The sequence below is a fragment of the Hirundo rustica genome, chromosome 1, assembly GCF_015227805.2.
Source record: "Hirundo rustica isolate bHirRus1 chromosome 1, bHirRus1.pri.v3, whole genome shotgun sequence".
Classification (NCBI taxonomy): domain Eukaryota; kingdom Metazoa; phylum Chordata; class Aves; order Passeriformes; family Hirundinidae; genus Hirundo; species Hirundo rustica.
The window spans coordinates 155,738,913-155,754,930 of record NC_053450.1 but is presented as its reverse complement, the minus strand read 5'-3'; the positions used below and the strand labels follow the sequence as shown (position 1 = coordinate 155,754,930).

General features: G+C 57.6%; 2 protein-coding genes across 3 annotated transcripts in view; both read right to left on the bottom strand.

Annotated features, from left to right (window-relative positions):
- Window positions 1–478, bottom strand: part of AGAP3 (ArfGAP with GTPase domain, ankyrin repeat and PH domain 3) — a 109,368-nt gene extending 108,890 nt beyond the window's left edge. For both annotated transcript variants that reach the window (XM_040065856.2, XM_040065862.1), the window contains exon 1: window positions 199–478. In XM_040065856.2, coding sequence (XP_039921790.1) covers window positions 199–478 — 280 coding nt within the window. The remainder of the gene's footprint in view (window positions 1–198) is intronic.
- A 10,416-nt stretch (window positions 479–10,894) lies between these two features.
- On the bottom strand, window positions 10,895–14,607 carry LOC120752826 (kelch-like protein 10). Its single transcript, XM_040064528.1, has 5 exons — window positions 14,291–14,607; window positions 13,082–13,568; window positions 12,370–12,987; window positions 11,770–11,919; window positions 10,895–11,263 (listed from the first exon to the last, which is right to left on the bottom strand). The coding sequence occupies exons 1-5, from the start codon at window positions 14,590–14,592 to the stop codon at window positions 10,895–10,897; spliced, it is 1,926 nt and encodes a 641-aa protein (XP_039920462.1). The 5' UTR covers window positions 14,593–14,607.
- Between the last annotated feature and the right edge of the window lie 1,411 nt (window positions 14,608–16,018).

The following is a 16,018-nucleotide window of genomic DNA, read 5'->3' as shown; positions in this document are numbered from 1 at the left end:
CCGGCCCCGCCGCCGCAGGGCCCGGCGCGATCCCGGTCTCGTGGGCAGGGCAGGGCCGGGCCGGGCTCCGCCGGGCCCCGCGGGCGGCAGCGGGCGCAGGTGCGGCGGCGGCGGCGGGGACAAAGGCGGCGGCGCGGCCGGCCCGGCCCGGTGCCCCGTTCGCGGTGACCCGTGCGGTGCCCGGCCGCCGGCGCTCACCCTCGATGGAGATGACGTGCTCGCGGATCTGGCTCTGCAGCGCCAGGTCCTCCACGCGCTCGATGAGGTCGTAGATCGCGTAGATATTGGGGTGCACGGACTCGAAGCGCCCGATTTCGGCGCGGATCGCGGCCGAGTTGGAGAGCCCGAACTGCGGCGGGGGCGGCCCGCCGGGCTGCGGCCCCGAGGGCCCGGGCACGGGCACCGGCACCGGCCCGCCCGGCGCCGCCAGGCTCTGCTGCTGCCCGGGGCTCTGCCCGGCGCCGCCCGGGAAATTCATCGCGGCGGCGGCGGCGGGGCCGGTCAGCGGCGCGGGGCTCCGGGCAGCCGCTGCATGGCCACAGCCGCGTCCGTCCGCGGGTCCCCCGGGCTCCGCCGCCGCCCCCGACCGCCTCCCGCCCGCTCCGCCCCGCCCCGCCCCGCCCGCGTCAGCGGGACCGGCCCCGCGGCGGGCGGGGAGCGGGGGGAGCGGGGTGGGCAGAGCGGGGAGCGGAACCGGCACTGGGGAGGGGGAGAGGGGGCGCTGGGGTCCGGAGGGGGAGCTGGCGCCGGGAGCGGGAGCGGAGGACTGTCGCTGCCCGGTCCTGCCCCGCTCCGCCGCGGCCCCTGCCCGCCCGGCACCACGGTGATGGGCGCTTGCCACCCTGCCCGGCCCTCGCCTGGGTACGAATCTCGGCTGCCGTCCCTCAGCATCCCGCCTCGGCAGCGCCGCCGTCGTGCGCTGCCCGTGCCCGTGCTCTCCCTGCCGTGCCTGCCCCGCGGGACACGGGAGCATTCCCTGGAAACCCCTATGCCGACCTGGAGACCCCTGTGCCAGCCCTGCCTCCGGCTGCGTTTCGGAGGTAATTTCGTCGTTAATCACCCCAAGGTCATTCACGAAGCTGTGGAACATGGCCGGTCCCGAGAAGTTCCTGGGCGCCCGCCGGCTGCTGCCCCACTGTGGTGGGCTCTCCTCTCTGGCCAGCCCTGCCCGCAGACCGACTGCTGTCACCCTGCTCAGGACAGGCTGCTCCAGGCCACCCGGGTGAGGGCTGGCACGTGAGGGCTGGGAAGTACCCAGGGCACCACCGTGGTGACAGTCCAGCCATCTCAGGAGATGCCTGTTGGGCATGGACTGAGAACACCCCTCCCGCTGTGCCCATCCCTAAAACAGCTTGCATGGGGTGATCCCGGGAACAGGAAGGCTCTGGCTGGGCACAGGGCTGGCAGCCCCTGGCAGCACAGCGGGAGCCAGTGGAGCTTGCTGGGGCATCGCTTTGAAATGGCTGAGAAACATAAAGAAACAGGATCATGGGCCCTGGCAGATTAAATGAGAAAGTGGAATTTGTGATGGGAGAAGGAACAGAAAGGTGAGCAGCTGAAAGAACAGAGATTGCAATGGATTTCTCCCTCGGTCCCACTGGGACCAGAGTCATGGTGGGCAGCAATGCCCCAGTGCCAAGGCGCTCAGGGGGCAGCTGGGGGCTGGTTCCCACCCTCTGCCCTTCTCTGGATGATGGTGGGAAGGGTTGGAAGAACAGGAAGACAAGGAGGAAGAATACAGCAAGGAGGAGAAGGAGGAGGAGAGATCTCTGGGAAGTTTCTAAATGCCTCCCGGCTCTGGAATCCTCTATGACTCGGCAGTGGGTGCTGGGGTGTGTGGGTGGGAGAAGCACCTCCCTGTCCTCTCCCCCGACTCTTGTGCCCTTCCAGGATTCCTTGAGTGCATCTCAACCTCCTCTGCCACGAGAAGGGGTTTATTAGAAAACAACCTTTACGAGGGTTTTTTGAAAGCATTTATAAAATCTGTATCGGTTACAGCACCAGGCTCCCCTCACCCTGCATGCTCTCCTCACACACTCACCTGCGTGCTCCCCAAGGCTTCCAAAGGCCTTTGAAAGATCTCTGAGTTGAAGCTCTGCCCAGCAGGAGCTTCCCTGATGTGTCTGAGGGGATTATCTCCACGTGGGCTATCCCAGCACCCCAACACAGCAGTGCCTGGCTGTGCAGTGGCCTTTCTCCAGCCTGCTTTTTGTTTGGGTCTCTTGGTCCTTGCACATGGCCTTTTTCTCTATCTTCTGCCACCACCATCATCATCATCCTCATCATCATCCTCATCATCATCCCAGAGCGGTGAGGGTGGGAAGGGACCTTAAAGCCCATCCAGTTCCACCCCCTGCTGCAGACAGGGACACCTTCTACCACACCAGGTTCCCCTACACCCCCTTCAACCCAGCCTTGAACACTTCCAGGGATGGGGCAGCCACAGCTTCTCTGGGCAACCAGGGCCTCACCACCCTCACAGGGAAGAATTTCTAAACCCTGCCCTCAGTCAGTTATCACATAAACATTTATAAATTGTCTCAATATCAGCACCTTTGAATCTCCAGACACCCGACATGCAGCTGCCTCCGCCACTTCACCCTCTCAGTCAGGGATTCCAGGATTTACACCTGGTGAGGGATGGGACATCATCCCTCATCCCTCCCTCACCCTACCCTGGCTGAAGCAGCAGCACGGATGCACAGAGGTGTCTTTTCCCTGACAGGTGGGCTCTGGCCATCCCCACATCTCCTGCCTCCTCCTCCTCTTCTTTCTCCTCCTTTGCCTCCTGCTCCTTCTCTTTCTTATCTTCCTGTTCTTCCTTCTCCTCTGGCAGAGATGTGTGATGCCCATGTGTCCCTGCAGCCCCGGCTGCTCGTCCCCCACATGGGTAATTAATTGCACATCGCCCCACGTGGGTAATTAATTACACACCGCCCTGAGCTGACAGCTCGAGTCTCCTTGGGCCACCAGTATCCTCCAGCACCGGGGATCCCACGGGTCCCTGCCACCTCCCACCGCCCAGCAGGACACAGGGCACAAGGATGGGGTGAGACAGAGGCGGACACTGGGGTGGAGCATCGCCCAGCCCGGGCCTGTGCAGATGGGACCCTGTCCTGCCAGCCCCTGTGGAGTGGGACCCCTCCCACTGGGGCCAGTACTGGAAAACTGGAGCCTGGAGAGTTGCAGAGGTGCAGAGGGAGAAGAGCAGACAGATGGAGCTGGGGCTTAGCAAAGGGATGGGAAAACCCAGGAGAGAAGTTCAATATGCTGAAAAGGCAGGAGCGGGTGAGGACGAGCCGAGGCTTTCAGGAGGAAACACTCCCTCAGGGATGGCCAACCACCTGTCCTCTGCAGACACAGGCCACTTGAAGATGTAAACTGCTTTTCAGGACAGATTTCACCCTCAGATCATGAACTTTCTCTGCTCCATCTGCAGCACTTCCATCTGACACTGCAGTTCGTGAGTGCTTCAAACCAGTGCTGCTGCCAAGAGGAGCTGCCACCTCCTCCACTACCTCCTCCTCCTTCTCCTCTTCCTCTTCCTCCTCCTCCTTCTCCTCTTCCTCTTCCTCCTCCTCCTTTTCCTGCCGCTTCTCCCACCCCCAGACCAGCCACTCTGGTACCTATGGTGCCCCTGGCAGTGCGGTGGAACAGGATGGGTGTGAAGGGACCTTCACAAACCGCTCCATGACACCCGACAGTGCCAGAGCCCACGTGGGGCAGCAGGAGGGTCCCCACAGCAGACTGCCAATGTCTGCCCAAGATGCAGGGCTGAGGAGCAGCACCCCCAGAACAGAGCTGAGGGGAGGCCAAGGCCCAGAGCTGAGCTTCTGTCAGTGACTGAGCAAAATGGGCAGAGAGGGGGGTCCTGGGGGCTCTCCAGGGCTTTGTGACTTCTCAGTGCACTGGGACTGAGGTGTTTGATCACTCTTGCAATAAAAACTGGGCCTTTCTTTCTGTGGGGACATCTCTGTTAGGAGAGCTGAGGGCACAGCTGGGGACACTGCTGGGGACACTGTTCCTCTTTCCCAGACTAAGGGGAGCAGGAAACTCCATCCATCTCTGGGAGGCTCAGGCTGCCTGTCCTCCTGTGCCCCCAACATGGTTGTGGCTCCTGCTCCCAAAGGCATCGGCACTTTGCTGTATGGCAGCACTGTTTCAGGTGGAGGGAGGTGTTTGATGTCACCCTCCAGTGCCAGGGACTGTGCTCTCTGGGCTGGGGATCAGCCAGCAGCTTTCCCCAGAATAGCTGCAGCTCTTTAATCTCACTCTGGAGCAAGGAGGTACCGGCTCCACCGTTAATCCCATCCATATCTGCACCGTGCGGCTGCCAAATGGCAAATCCAAAATCCGCTGCTCAGCGGCTGGAGCATCCCGCGGTGTCCCTGCCATGAGGCTCTGGGCAGCTCTGGGTGTGGAGCAGAGAGGAGCAGTGTCCCACCCAGAGGTCAGGTCCCCTCACTGTGCCAAGGACACCGCAGGCTGCTGCCCTCGAAGGGTGACCACAGTTCACAGGACCACGGTTGTCTGTGTCCCTTGCTGTGACCCAGCACGATGCCATCAGCCCTCTCAGAGCACCCCGTGGATTTTGGTGACAGCCGGGATGTGTCCACCTGCACATTGAGGGGCCCTGGGATCCTCTTCTGGGCTGGGCTGGGTGGGTGCCATCAGTGCTGCCTCCACGTGAAGCAGGGACACCGCTGGGTGGACTTCCATGTCCAGGGAAGCCGGACTGTCCAAATATGTGGGCTGTGGGAAAAGAGGCAGAAAATGGAACAAGGTGGATTAAACTCCCCTGGGCACTGTGGAGGTCCTGAACAGAGCTCAGGGTCAACAATCCCAGCAAGGCCTGTGGCACAGGACAGGGCTCAGCCAGCAGGACAAGAGGTGGCTCAGCCGTGTCACGGGAGGACACCACAGGAAGAAACACTGAGCAAAGGTGAAATGGTGAGTAAAGCGGAAACACAAGGAGGGGACCATGAACCCTGGCAGAAACCCAGTGAGGCAGCCCTTCTCATGAAAATGTGTTCCCCAATATCCAACCCAAACCTCCCCTGGCACAGCTTGAGGCTGTTTCCACTTGTCCTGTCCCTGGTTCCCTGAGAGCAGAGCTCGACCTCCACCTATCCTGTCAGGGACTTGTGCAGAGCCACCAGCTCCCCCCTGAGCCTCCTTTTCTCCAGGCTCAGCCCTTTCCCAGCTCTCTCAGCCCCTCCTGATGCTTCAGGCCCTTCCCCAGCACCGTTCCCTGCCCTGGACACGCTCCAGCCCCTCAGTGTCCTTCTTGTCATGATGAGGTCAGGCCTCAGCAGTGCCAGCCCAGGGGACAGGCACTGCCCTGGCTCCTCCTGAGCCAGAGGAGGCTGCAGCCGCCCGTCACAGCCCCAGCGGGGCAGAGCTGCAGGAAGGGGCTGGGACACCTTTGGGTGCCGCTACCCTGCTGACCCCTGCCTCACTGCCGCTTGTGGAGCCCGGGCAGGGCAGGGGTTCCCACCTCCGCTGCTGGCCGTCACTTTAGGGCTCCAGTCTCTCAGGAGAGCACTGAGAAATCCAGGGCATTCAGAGCAGCCCTGGGCAGGGCAACGTGAACGCTCCCTGGCTCCTCAGCAGCAGATTTAAGGAGCACAATCTGCTCAGCCTTCCTGGGAAACCGAAGGTGCCTGGATGACGCTGGGGGACCACTTTCAGGGGAATATTAAACAGCTTCTTAATCGAGGCAGGGAGGATGCAAAAATCTCACTCTCTGGGAGCTGAAGCCAGACAAATCCACAGCGACAACCAGACACCGGATTTATCACGGAGGGGATGAACCTCTGGATAAACCCTCAAATCTGAGCAGACACAACCCCTCCAGCAGTGGATTCGGGCTCATTCCAGCATCGGGAAGGGATAAATGCCGGTTGTCTGCCTGCATGGATCAGTCGTGGTTTAAATCTGCTGCTGCTGTCACATCCATTGCTCCGACAACCCCGGGATCTGCTGGGCACCTCGGCAGCTCCAGGCTGGGGTTGCATTTTGCCTTGCTTGGAGTGGGGATCCCTCACCTGCAGCCTGTCCTTCCCACCCAGAGGCAGCTCCCACACAGAATCCCAGAACAGAAACTGTGAATTCCCTCCTGGGAGGCCCCCAGCCCCAGATACCCTCAGCAGGAAGGGGCTGCTCTGGCACGATGATGCCTCCTGGTTTTATCTTGATTTCATCCTGATTTTTTTCCCAGAAAAAATAATATGGAGGATAAAATCCTCCTGATCTTATCCCAGGAAATATCAGTGCCACGCCAGTGAGGGACCTACGGAGGGGACGCCCTGGGGACAGGGGACATTGCTGCCCGGAATTTCCCTTCAACTGACAATTGTCCTTTATGGGAGAGTCAGTTTGTTCCCATCTCCCCCATCTCTGTTGATGTGTTTCTGTGGTTGGACCTCTCCACCTAAAACTAAGAATTTTTGACATAAAACTAAGAAGTTTTCACTTAAAATTAAGAATCTTTCACCTAAAATTAACAATTTCTAGCCTAAAATGAAGTCCTTTTCACCTAAAATCAACAATTTTTAACCTAAAATTAAGCATTTGTCACCTAAAATGAGAGATTTTAATCAGAGCCTGCAGGTGGCTTTGGGCATTCCTGTGGATTTGAAAGAAATAAATTCCTAAGATATAAGCTCTTAGTTACTGTTGAAAGTTACTGTTCTAAGTTTAATAGTTCATAAGCGAAAACTTGTTTGTTTGTACCCCTGTTCCCTACTCCCTACTCTATGCTGTACTCCCTTTCCGTCGAGCGTCACCACCTCTGCTCCCAGGAGACGTGTGCCCAAGGACATCTCCACATGCAAATTAAGATACAATGGGTGCAAAAGACCCCCAAAGACAACGAGCCACCAGATAACTGAGGGCTGGAAATAACAACTCGAGCCCGGCAAAACGGTACGGAACCTCGGATCATCGATTGGAGCCAGCCCTGTGTCGTAGTTCTTGACCACAAGGACACCCCCGAGACTTCGAGCCAGCATTGTCTCCCCAGGGACTCTCGTGAGGACGGAAGCCCCATTTCTGCCGGGTGGCAAAACTGAACCACCTCCTCCTCCGCGCCGTCCATCGGGAGCAGCGGCGGTGTGCGCGGCCCCTCGAGTTCCCCACGCAGAGCTGTCCTTAATAAAGGCCTTTAAAAAGGAGCTGCTCTATCCTGGCCCATTTGTAACAGTGGTGACTCTTCATCCCTGGAAGTGTCTTGTGAAAGTGGCACTTAGGGACATCGGTTAGTGGTGGCCTTGGCAATGCTGCGGGATTGACCCTTTAGGGCTTCTCCCCCGCCAGTGTTCCCTGACTCAATGTTCTCGGCGTTCCGGGACTGCGGAGTGGTTCAGTGCTGGGAGCCCTGCGGGCACGAACGGCCCTGTCGGTGACTTCTTTTTTTTTTTTTTAATATATCTTTCGCCGTCCCTGCTCATCGCGAGGGAAACGCAGCCGCCGGTCGGAGCTGCTGCAGGCGAGGGGCCGAGCGCGGGGAGGATTCTCCGGCTCCAGCAACCACCGAACGCTCCCCGAGCCCGGCCCGGAGCCCCCGAGCACCGCCGGGATCCCCGAGCACCGCCCGGATCCCCCGAGCACCGCCGGGATCCCCGAGCACCGCCCGGATCCCCCGAGCACCGCCCGGACCCCCGAGCAAGGCCCGGACCCCCGGGCACCGCCCGGATCCCCGGGCACCGCCCGGACCCATCCGAGCACCGCCCGGACCCTCGAGCACCGCCCGGATCCCCCGAGCACGGCCTGGACACCCCTGAGCACGGCCTGGACCCCCCCGAGCCCCGGCCGGAGCCCCGAGCACTGCCCGGAGCCCCCTGAGCACGGCCCGGAGCCCCGAGCACGGCCCGGACCCTCGAGCACCGCACGGACCCCCCGAGCACCGCCCGGAGCCCCGAGCCCCGCCCGGACCCTCGAGCACGGCCCGAACCTCCCCCCGTGCACGGCCCGGACCCCCCTGAGCACCGCCCGAACCTCCCCCCGTGCACGGCCCGGACCCCCCTGAGCACCGCCCGGAGCCCCGAGCACCGCCCGGACCCTCGAGCACGGCCCGAACCCCCCCGAGCACGGCCCGGACCCCCCCGAGCCCGAGGCCGCGGCCGCGTTCCCGTCCCGTCCCCGCTCCAGCCCCCGGAGCGAGCGGAGCCGAGCGGCCGAGATGGGGAGCGGGGCTGCGGGCCGGGAGCGCGGCCGGGACGGAGGGACAGAGGGGCTGGAGGGTCTCGGCCCCCCCGGAGCTTGGGAGGGACCGGGCCAGCACCGAGCGGGGTCTCTGCCCGCAGGTGCCCGAGCTGGAGAAAGCTACGGTCCGGATCCGGCAGCCCGAGCGTGTGCGGGGGATCATCCAGGCTCTCCGGGAGCAGGGGGCGGCCAAACTGCAGGTACCGTGCTCTGTCCTTTTCTCAGCTCCCCTTCCTCGTCCCGCGGCCCCGGCCCGGCTTCTCCCATCCCAGCGAGGAAGCACCTGGAGCGAGGGATGCAGCTGGAGAGGGAGAAGCCCCAGAGGACAGGGAGTACGGGGCTGGTGGCTCCCCCGGAGGAGCCTTTTGGCTCCCAGTTATGAAGCTTTCGCTGTGCGCCAGACCCCAAACCCCTGCTCCGCCCAGGCAGGACGAAGCCGTTCGGTGGCGATAAGAGCTCCGGGGTGGGAGGGTGAGGACGTTCACCTGCCTCGGGGCTCGTAGGAGCGGCCACGTCGTCGCTGCCAGCCTGTGCCCACTGTTCCTGTGTGATAAAGTTTGTGATAAAGTGTGCAAATGCCTCTAGTGCTGAATCCATCGATGGAACAGCAATTTGTGGGAGCTGATTTTAAGGTACTTTCCCAGATTTTGCACCAAAGCAACGGAGAGGAGTTCATGTCCTCCACACCACTAAACCAGCTGGAGGAATTTAACAGGCAGTTGGAGAGTGGTAGGTCACCACCACAGCTCTCTTCAAGCTCTCTTGTAGTCTGTCATCAAATACAGACAATTTGTAGGGAGAAACACCAAGGTGGTTCTTTCAGTTGGAATAGGAGCCGAATATTTAATGCACGGCACTGTGCAATAGAGGCGAGAACAAACCTCGCAGCCTTGCTTTTTCTAAGCAAAATTGATATTGCGCTTCCCAGGAGGACTTTGGGCTGACGGACAAGCTGTGGCGTTTTCTGAAAGCACTCCACTCGGAGGCAGTGTGAGCCCTGGACAGGTAACCCGTGTGTGCCAGCCGCGTGCTGTGTGTGCCCTGCTGTCCCTCCGTGTGCTCCGGGGTGGGGGGGCCTGGCAGCAGCACTGGCTGCTCTTAACGTTTGCTCTGCCAGTTCTGGGGTAGCTTGAAGCGGTTGGGCTTTTTTCGCCTTGAGTCCCAGGGGATCAGTGGCACCGATGTGGTTTGTGACTGATAGGTTGAGCGATCCATTGCATCACATCAGGTGTTGGGAGAATTGCATTCGTGGCTCTGGCTGCAGTTTAGCCCGTGAATCCATGACAGTTCCACATGCCCCTGACCACCATAGCTTGCTGGGTGTTTATCAAATGATAAAAAAAAGCCTGGGAATTCTTCCCGTGTGTTTCTAGAGGCTGGTCAGCTCTCAGCAGGATCCCAGTGTGTGTTCAGTAAGGATGAGAAGGCTGACTGCTGGACTCACTGAGGGAAAAGGACGTTGTGGGGAGTTTCCCTTCTCCTTAGGACAATCACACCTCAACACCTGTCCTGGTGCCTGCCGCCAAACACACAAACACATTTCACATCCAGGCTTTCTGCTCAAAGTACCAGCGGCACCTGCCAGGTGCTGGCCATCACTTTAGTAACTCCCAGGGGCTGTATGTGTACATAATATTTTATAACTACCTGGATACTCCATTAGTAGCCAGGCCTTGTTTGTGTTTTTAGTGACTCCCTTGCTCATAGTGGGAGACCACTTCAGAGATGAAGCAAACAGCCCAATGTTACATGTGCTGTGAACAACTGTACCCAGCATTCTGCTTGACTGTTACAGTGGCATTTTTCTCCATTACAGTAAATTAAATTCCAAACTCCTGGCTCATCTTGGGTGTTGTGGAATACCGTGGTGGCTGAAAATAAACCCAGTCCCAAGGAATTAGAGCTTTTTTTGTTCTTAATACAGCCTTGTAACAGGATGTTGTAACATCCAATGGGCTTTGAAATTGGTTGTATAAAGAAATGGTTTGTGGCTTGGATTTATTTTCAGCTCTGTCCACCTTAGGTTGGGGTACGGGCCATCTCCTGTTTGACAGTCCTGGATGGATTCTGATAAAACAGGTGCCCTTGAGGATCTAACCCTGTTACTAATGTGAATGTAGAATGTGGAACTAATGAGCTGTTTTTGATGACTATTAATAGTCAAATTCTTCTTGAGGGTCCATGTCACTGTGGGTTGCAGCAGCTCTGCTCTCCTGGCATATTAACAGAGGGACAGCAGTTTCCTGGGGAGCAGCACTCCTGTCCTTACCTGTGAGGTAAAGTAGTATGTCATAGGCTCTTTGAAACAGATCCTGCTGTCCTGTTCTTGACCTTAAATACACTGTACTAAAGTTTATTGTAAGAGGTGAATTAATGAAAATAAACCTTTTATTTCTCTAGCATTCTGTTGTGTTTTTGAGTTTTTAAGCTGATAAGTAGGATGTGGCTGATACTCACATGGGGTAGTGAAAATTGGAAATCCCGATGATCCTTTTGGCCTGTTACAATTGTTTCTACTTTAGAACAAGAGAACATACTCCCCTGCTGCCATGGGGACTTTATTACTTGAAGAGAACTATTTCCTCAGGCATCCAATGATGGGATGCTCAGAAGACTTTATTAGATACGCAGATCTATTTACACAAGGATCCAGCAATGGCTGATCACAACACTCCTAGCTAAGGGCTATTTACAACAGTGAGCTCCGAGCTGACCTGGTGAACAAGATGTCCGTGGAGGAGCTGTGGTGGTCGTGTTGCCTGGCGATGTATTCCATGACATTGGAGAGCCCTGGCACCACGCAGCAGCTGACGGCGCTGCGGGGGATGCCCATGCTTTGGGTGTCGTACCACTCGTTGGTGTCCTCCTCGTAGCACTCGGTGGCAACGGTGGTGCTGAACCCATTGAAGCCCCCGACCACGAACAACAGGCCGTCCATCACCTCAATGCCAAAGTTGCTGCGTGGGTTTAGCATGGAGGGCACGGCGTGCCAGGCGTTGGTGATAGGGTTGTACGCTTCCACGCTCTGGAGCCGGCTGTTCCCATCAAAGCCTCCAACCTGTGAAAGCCAAAGGGACAGGGCTTGAGAGGGGCCTTTCCTCAGCCAGATCCTGGCATGCACAGTGAGATGGGAGCTGCTCCTGCCTCCCTGGCTGCAGTCTGAGATGGCAGAGAGCACGAGGTCTCCGAACATGGCTCTTGCTATATTGTTCCCTGCTCTCTGAGGAGCTTTCCAAAGCACTTTATGCAACTGTCAATTTTGACAGGTCCCCAGAGGCTGGATGCAGTCCATGGAGAGGATAAGCAATGGAAGAACAGACCCAAGCCCCCACTCTGGGCTGCTGATGCTGTTGGCAGCGGCAGAAATTATGTTCTTTGCTGCAGCTGCTTAAACGTTGCCAAACACCATTTTCATACTCAAAAGCGTGTGATGGGTCATAACGTTCTCAGGAAATGTGTCAGCCGTTCTGGCTCTGACTTCCCTAAACCTCATGTAAACACCCCGGGGGTCTGGGAACTGCAGCCACCCAAAGGACTGCAGTGTTGGGTGCTGTTGGCCCTTACCGCGTACACTTGGTTCCCGTAAGCCATCACCCCAACTCCGCTTCTCCTGCTGCTCATTGGGGCAATCAGGGACCACTGGTTTGTGGTAGGGTTGAACACTTCAGCTGAGCTGAGGCACTGATCACCATCAAACCCACCGCAGATGTAAACCTGGGGACAGGAGAGGTGGGAAACTGTGAATGGGGGGTTAGACCCTTGGTGAGGAAACATGTTGAAGAGAAAATGAATGGTGTAGCAGGATTTTTGGGGTATTTTGGTTTAGAATGGGGATGGTCTTGGCATCCTGGGTTTGAAGTAGCAGCAGTGCAAAGAGTTGATGCCAGCAAGATTTTGACTCTTGATTTTCCGAGCTGCATGAAGCAGGCCTGGTGTTGCACCTATGGCCAGGAAAAGAGCTGTTGGGCACCAGGTGGACAGCAGCCCTGGCAGAGTTTTTGTACTCCTGGTTGCATCTCTGCCACACCAGGCAGGCTGCTTTATACCTGTAGCTCCAGGACTTAATGCATTGTTATGAATTCAAGTGTTACGAATTTAGTGAGGGTGTAATGTGAACTTTCTTCCTGCCGCAACGCCAGCTGCTCTTAGCTGGGGTTAGTTTACCTTTCCATTCAGCGTGGTTGCACTGGCGTCGCTCCTCTGCTCGTGCATGGGGGTGATGAGGGTCCACTGGTTGGTGTCTGCGTCGTAGCGCTCTGCTGTGTTGAGCCGCATGTACCCATCAAACCCTCCCATGGCATAGATGGAGTTATGCACAACGGTGATGCTGACGTAGCAGCGCCGGGAGTGCATGGGTGCTACCTGCTGCCACGTCTTGTGGAGCGGATCGAACCGCCTGACGACGTTGAAATAATCTGTGCCATCGAATCCACCAATAACATAGACGTGGCCTTTCAAATAAGCCGAGCCATGATAGGCAACGGGGCTCCCTTGCTCCCGGGGGACGTTCAGCCACTTGTCGGTGCGGCCGTCGTAGGTCTCGATGGCGCTGGTGGCGCCGCCGCCGCTCCAGCCCCCGATGGCGAAGAGGATGGCGTAGGGCAGGCGCGGCCGGGTGAGTAGGTCGGCATTGACTGAGGAACTCTGGCCAGAGGAGTTCAGGTCGTAGATTTCAGACAGGGCACTGATGATGATATCTTTGCAGCTGGCATTGTCTCTCACGTACTCGTGAGCTTTGACGTTGTTCATGAAGTAGTCGGATCGTAGGAGTGCCAGTCGCACCTGAAACGTGCAAGGAGGAGGCTGGAGTACTAATACTGATTTTTCTCCCCCTCGGTAGCCTTTGGGGACAGCTCCAAAGCAGCGCTGCACCCACCTTGCTGAGCAAGCAGGCGATGTGCTGCCTCCTGTTCTGCGGGTCATGAGCGATCCACCTCACCACAGCCTCAAACACGGCTTCTTCTCGCCGCACGTTAAGCTCGTCCTTCTCAATGATGTGTGCCAGCTCCTCAGCAGAGAGGTCTAGGAACTCCTCGGACACTCGGGACACCTCCTCGAAGTGATGCAGGATGTACACGCAGGCAGCTGCGCGCAGGTCGGGGCAGTAGTAATAGCCAGCGAGTCTGCAAATGCCAATGCAATTCTCAAAGCACAGCCTGGAACTGAGGAACTCGCAGCACAGGCTGACAATGCCCATGACATTAAACTGATCTGCTGCAGTCAGTAAGCTCTCAACGTTGTCCTCTGTGATCGGCACTGTCCCGGTGTAGGCGTAATGGATGATGAGACCCATCATTTCAGCTGAAATGCCAGGGATATGATAGACCGTCTTGTCTGTGCTGTCCCAGTTGGTAAACAGACTCCTGAAAACATGGTGTTGCTGCGTTAAACCCTGCCCCTGGATCCCCTGTGCTCCCCCTGCCTCCAGGGCACCAGTTTTGGCACTGGTAGGAGCCATCCTGGGAGGCCCCATGGTTTAATGATTAACGATTTAATTGCTGGTTGTTTGAAAAAGGAGACACAGCCTCTGGAGCATACCAGAGCTGGAGGCAGCAGGGCAGAGGGTTTCACCTGAGAGGAGCAGAGGGGCAGAATCCCCCCATTGCCTGCTGCCCACAGGGTGGGGATGGGCCCAGAACAGTGCGGGGTTTCTGGGAGGCAACCAGGGCATGTTCAGCCTCTCACCCACCAGCACCCCAAGTCCTTCTCCCCAGGGCTGCTCTCAACCCATTCATCCCCCAGCCCAAATTGATACTGGGGTGGGGTTGCCTCAACCCGGGTGCAGCACCAACACTTGGTCCTGAACCCCAGAGTCGCAGGGTGTGGGGAAGCAAGGCTGCCCTGTGGCAGCTAGGCCAGGCTGGCCAGGCTCCAGCCCTGCACCGTGTCCAGGGCTCCTCTGACACCACTGCCAAGAGCCACGGATACGTGGATTAATCCTGGTGTTCAGGGAGGCATGAGGAGTATGGGAAATCACTTGATGAGAGGTTCAGTGCAGGTGGAAGTCCCGGAGAAGTGCTGAGGCAGGGTGACTTCAGTCAGGGAATACCATTTGTCCACATCCCCCTGTGTTTCAACTCCTGACCTGAAGTAGATACTGCAGCAAGAGAGGATGAGCTTGTGAGCCTTGAATTCCACCCCATCCACACTGATGATCACATCACAGAATCTCCCTTCCCGGCGCAGTTCATTGGAGATGCTGCAACTCTTATCGCTCATCTTCCTCTCCATGCTGGAGGATGTATATTTGATAGATGCCAAGTTATCCCCCACGTTGGAGCCAGAGGCAGTGGATCTTGCTGAGGTGTGTGGAGCACTCTGGTGTTGCCCCCAAACATCCAACACTGAACCCCCTTGCTGGTTCTGGCTTGTGCCCCATAATGACATCACGGCATTCTGTGGATGCCCCCAGCCTTTGCTTCCCTACAGCCTGGGTTATGCTGGGTCCCAGACCTGCACCGTGTTGATGGTTGCTTGGAACAAAACCAGCCACATGATCGATCCCCCGGCAATCCTTCAGTAATATTTCACTGGGGTGTAACAGCCCCCAAGTGTGGGCAGGAACCACTCACTGCTGGAGGGTCTTGTACCACCTGGCCCAGGAGGAAGCTGAGCTACAGTCCAGCTCATGTAAGTGCTGTCACACACACTGTCTGTGCTGCTTTGTCACTGGAGTCATGCCAGGGAAGGTTTAGGTTGTATATTGGAAATGCTGGGAATTTTTTTTTCCCAAATGGGCTGTCCAGCCCTGGCACAGGCTGCTGAGGGCAGTAGTGGTGACTCCTCATCGCTGGAGGTGTCTTGTGAATGTGGCACTTAGGGACAGCTGTAAGAAATAAATTCCTAAGATATAAGCTCTTAGTTACTGTTGAAAGTTACTGTTCTAAGTTTAATAGTTCATAAGCAAAAACTTGTTTGTTTGTACCCCTGTTCCCTACTCCCTACTCTATGCTGTACTCCCTTTCTGTCGAGCGTCACCGCCTCTGCTCCCAGGAGATGTGTGCCCAAGGACATCTCCATATGCAAATTAAGATACAATAGGTGCAAAAGACCCCCAGAGACAACGAGCCACCAGATAACTGAGGGCTGGAAATAACAACTCGAGCCCGGCAAAACGGTACGGAACCTCGGATCATCAATTGGAGCCAGCCCTGTGTCGTAGTTCTTGACCACAAGGACACCCCCGAGACTTCGAGCCAGCATTGTCTCCCCAGGGACTCTCGTGAGGACAGAAGCCCCATTTGTGCCGGGTGGCAAATCTGAACCACCTCCTCCTCCGCGCCGTCCATCGGGAGCAGCGGCGGTGTGCGCGGCCCCTCGAGTTCCCCACGCAGAGCTGTCCTTAATAAAGGCCTTTAAAAAGGAGCTGCTCTATCCTGGCCCATTTGTAACAGATTCACAGCTCCAGAACCACTGAGGGTGGAAAACTCTCGGAGATGCCTGAGCTCACCCACCCTCAGAATGGCCACGGCCACCACTGCCCGTGTCCCCAAGCGACACATCCACAGGAATTTAAACCTGGGAGTATTTGGGAGTAACCGGAACCATACTGGCTGGGGGATGACTGGGAACTACACTAGGAGCAGCTGAAACCATACTGGCAGCAACTGGGATCATACAGGGAGCAGCTGGGCTCATGCTGGGGTAACACTGTGTACTGGAACAGTCTGGGAACATACTGGAGGTTACTGGAACTGCGCCGGCAGTGTCTGGGCGGGGCTGGGGTCACACACGCACTGACCGGAACTAACCGGGATGACACCGGGGGTGCTCGGCCCCCGGCCGAGACTACAACTCCCGGCGTGCTCCGCGA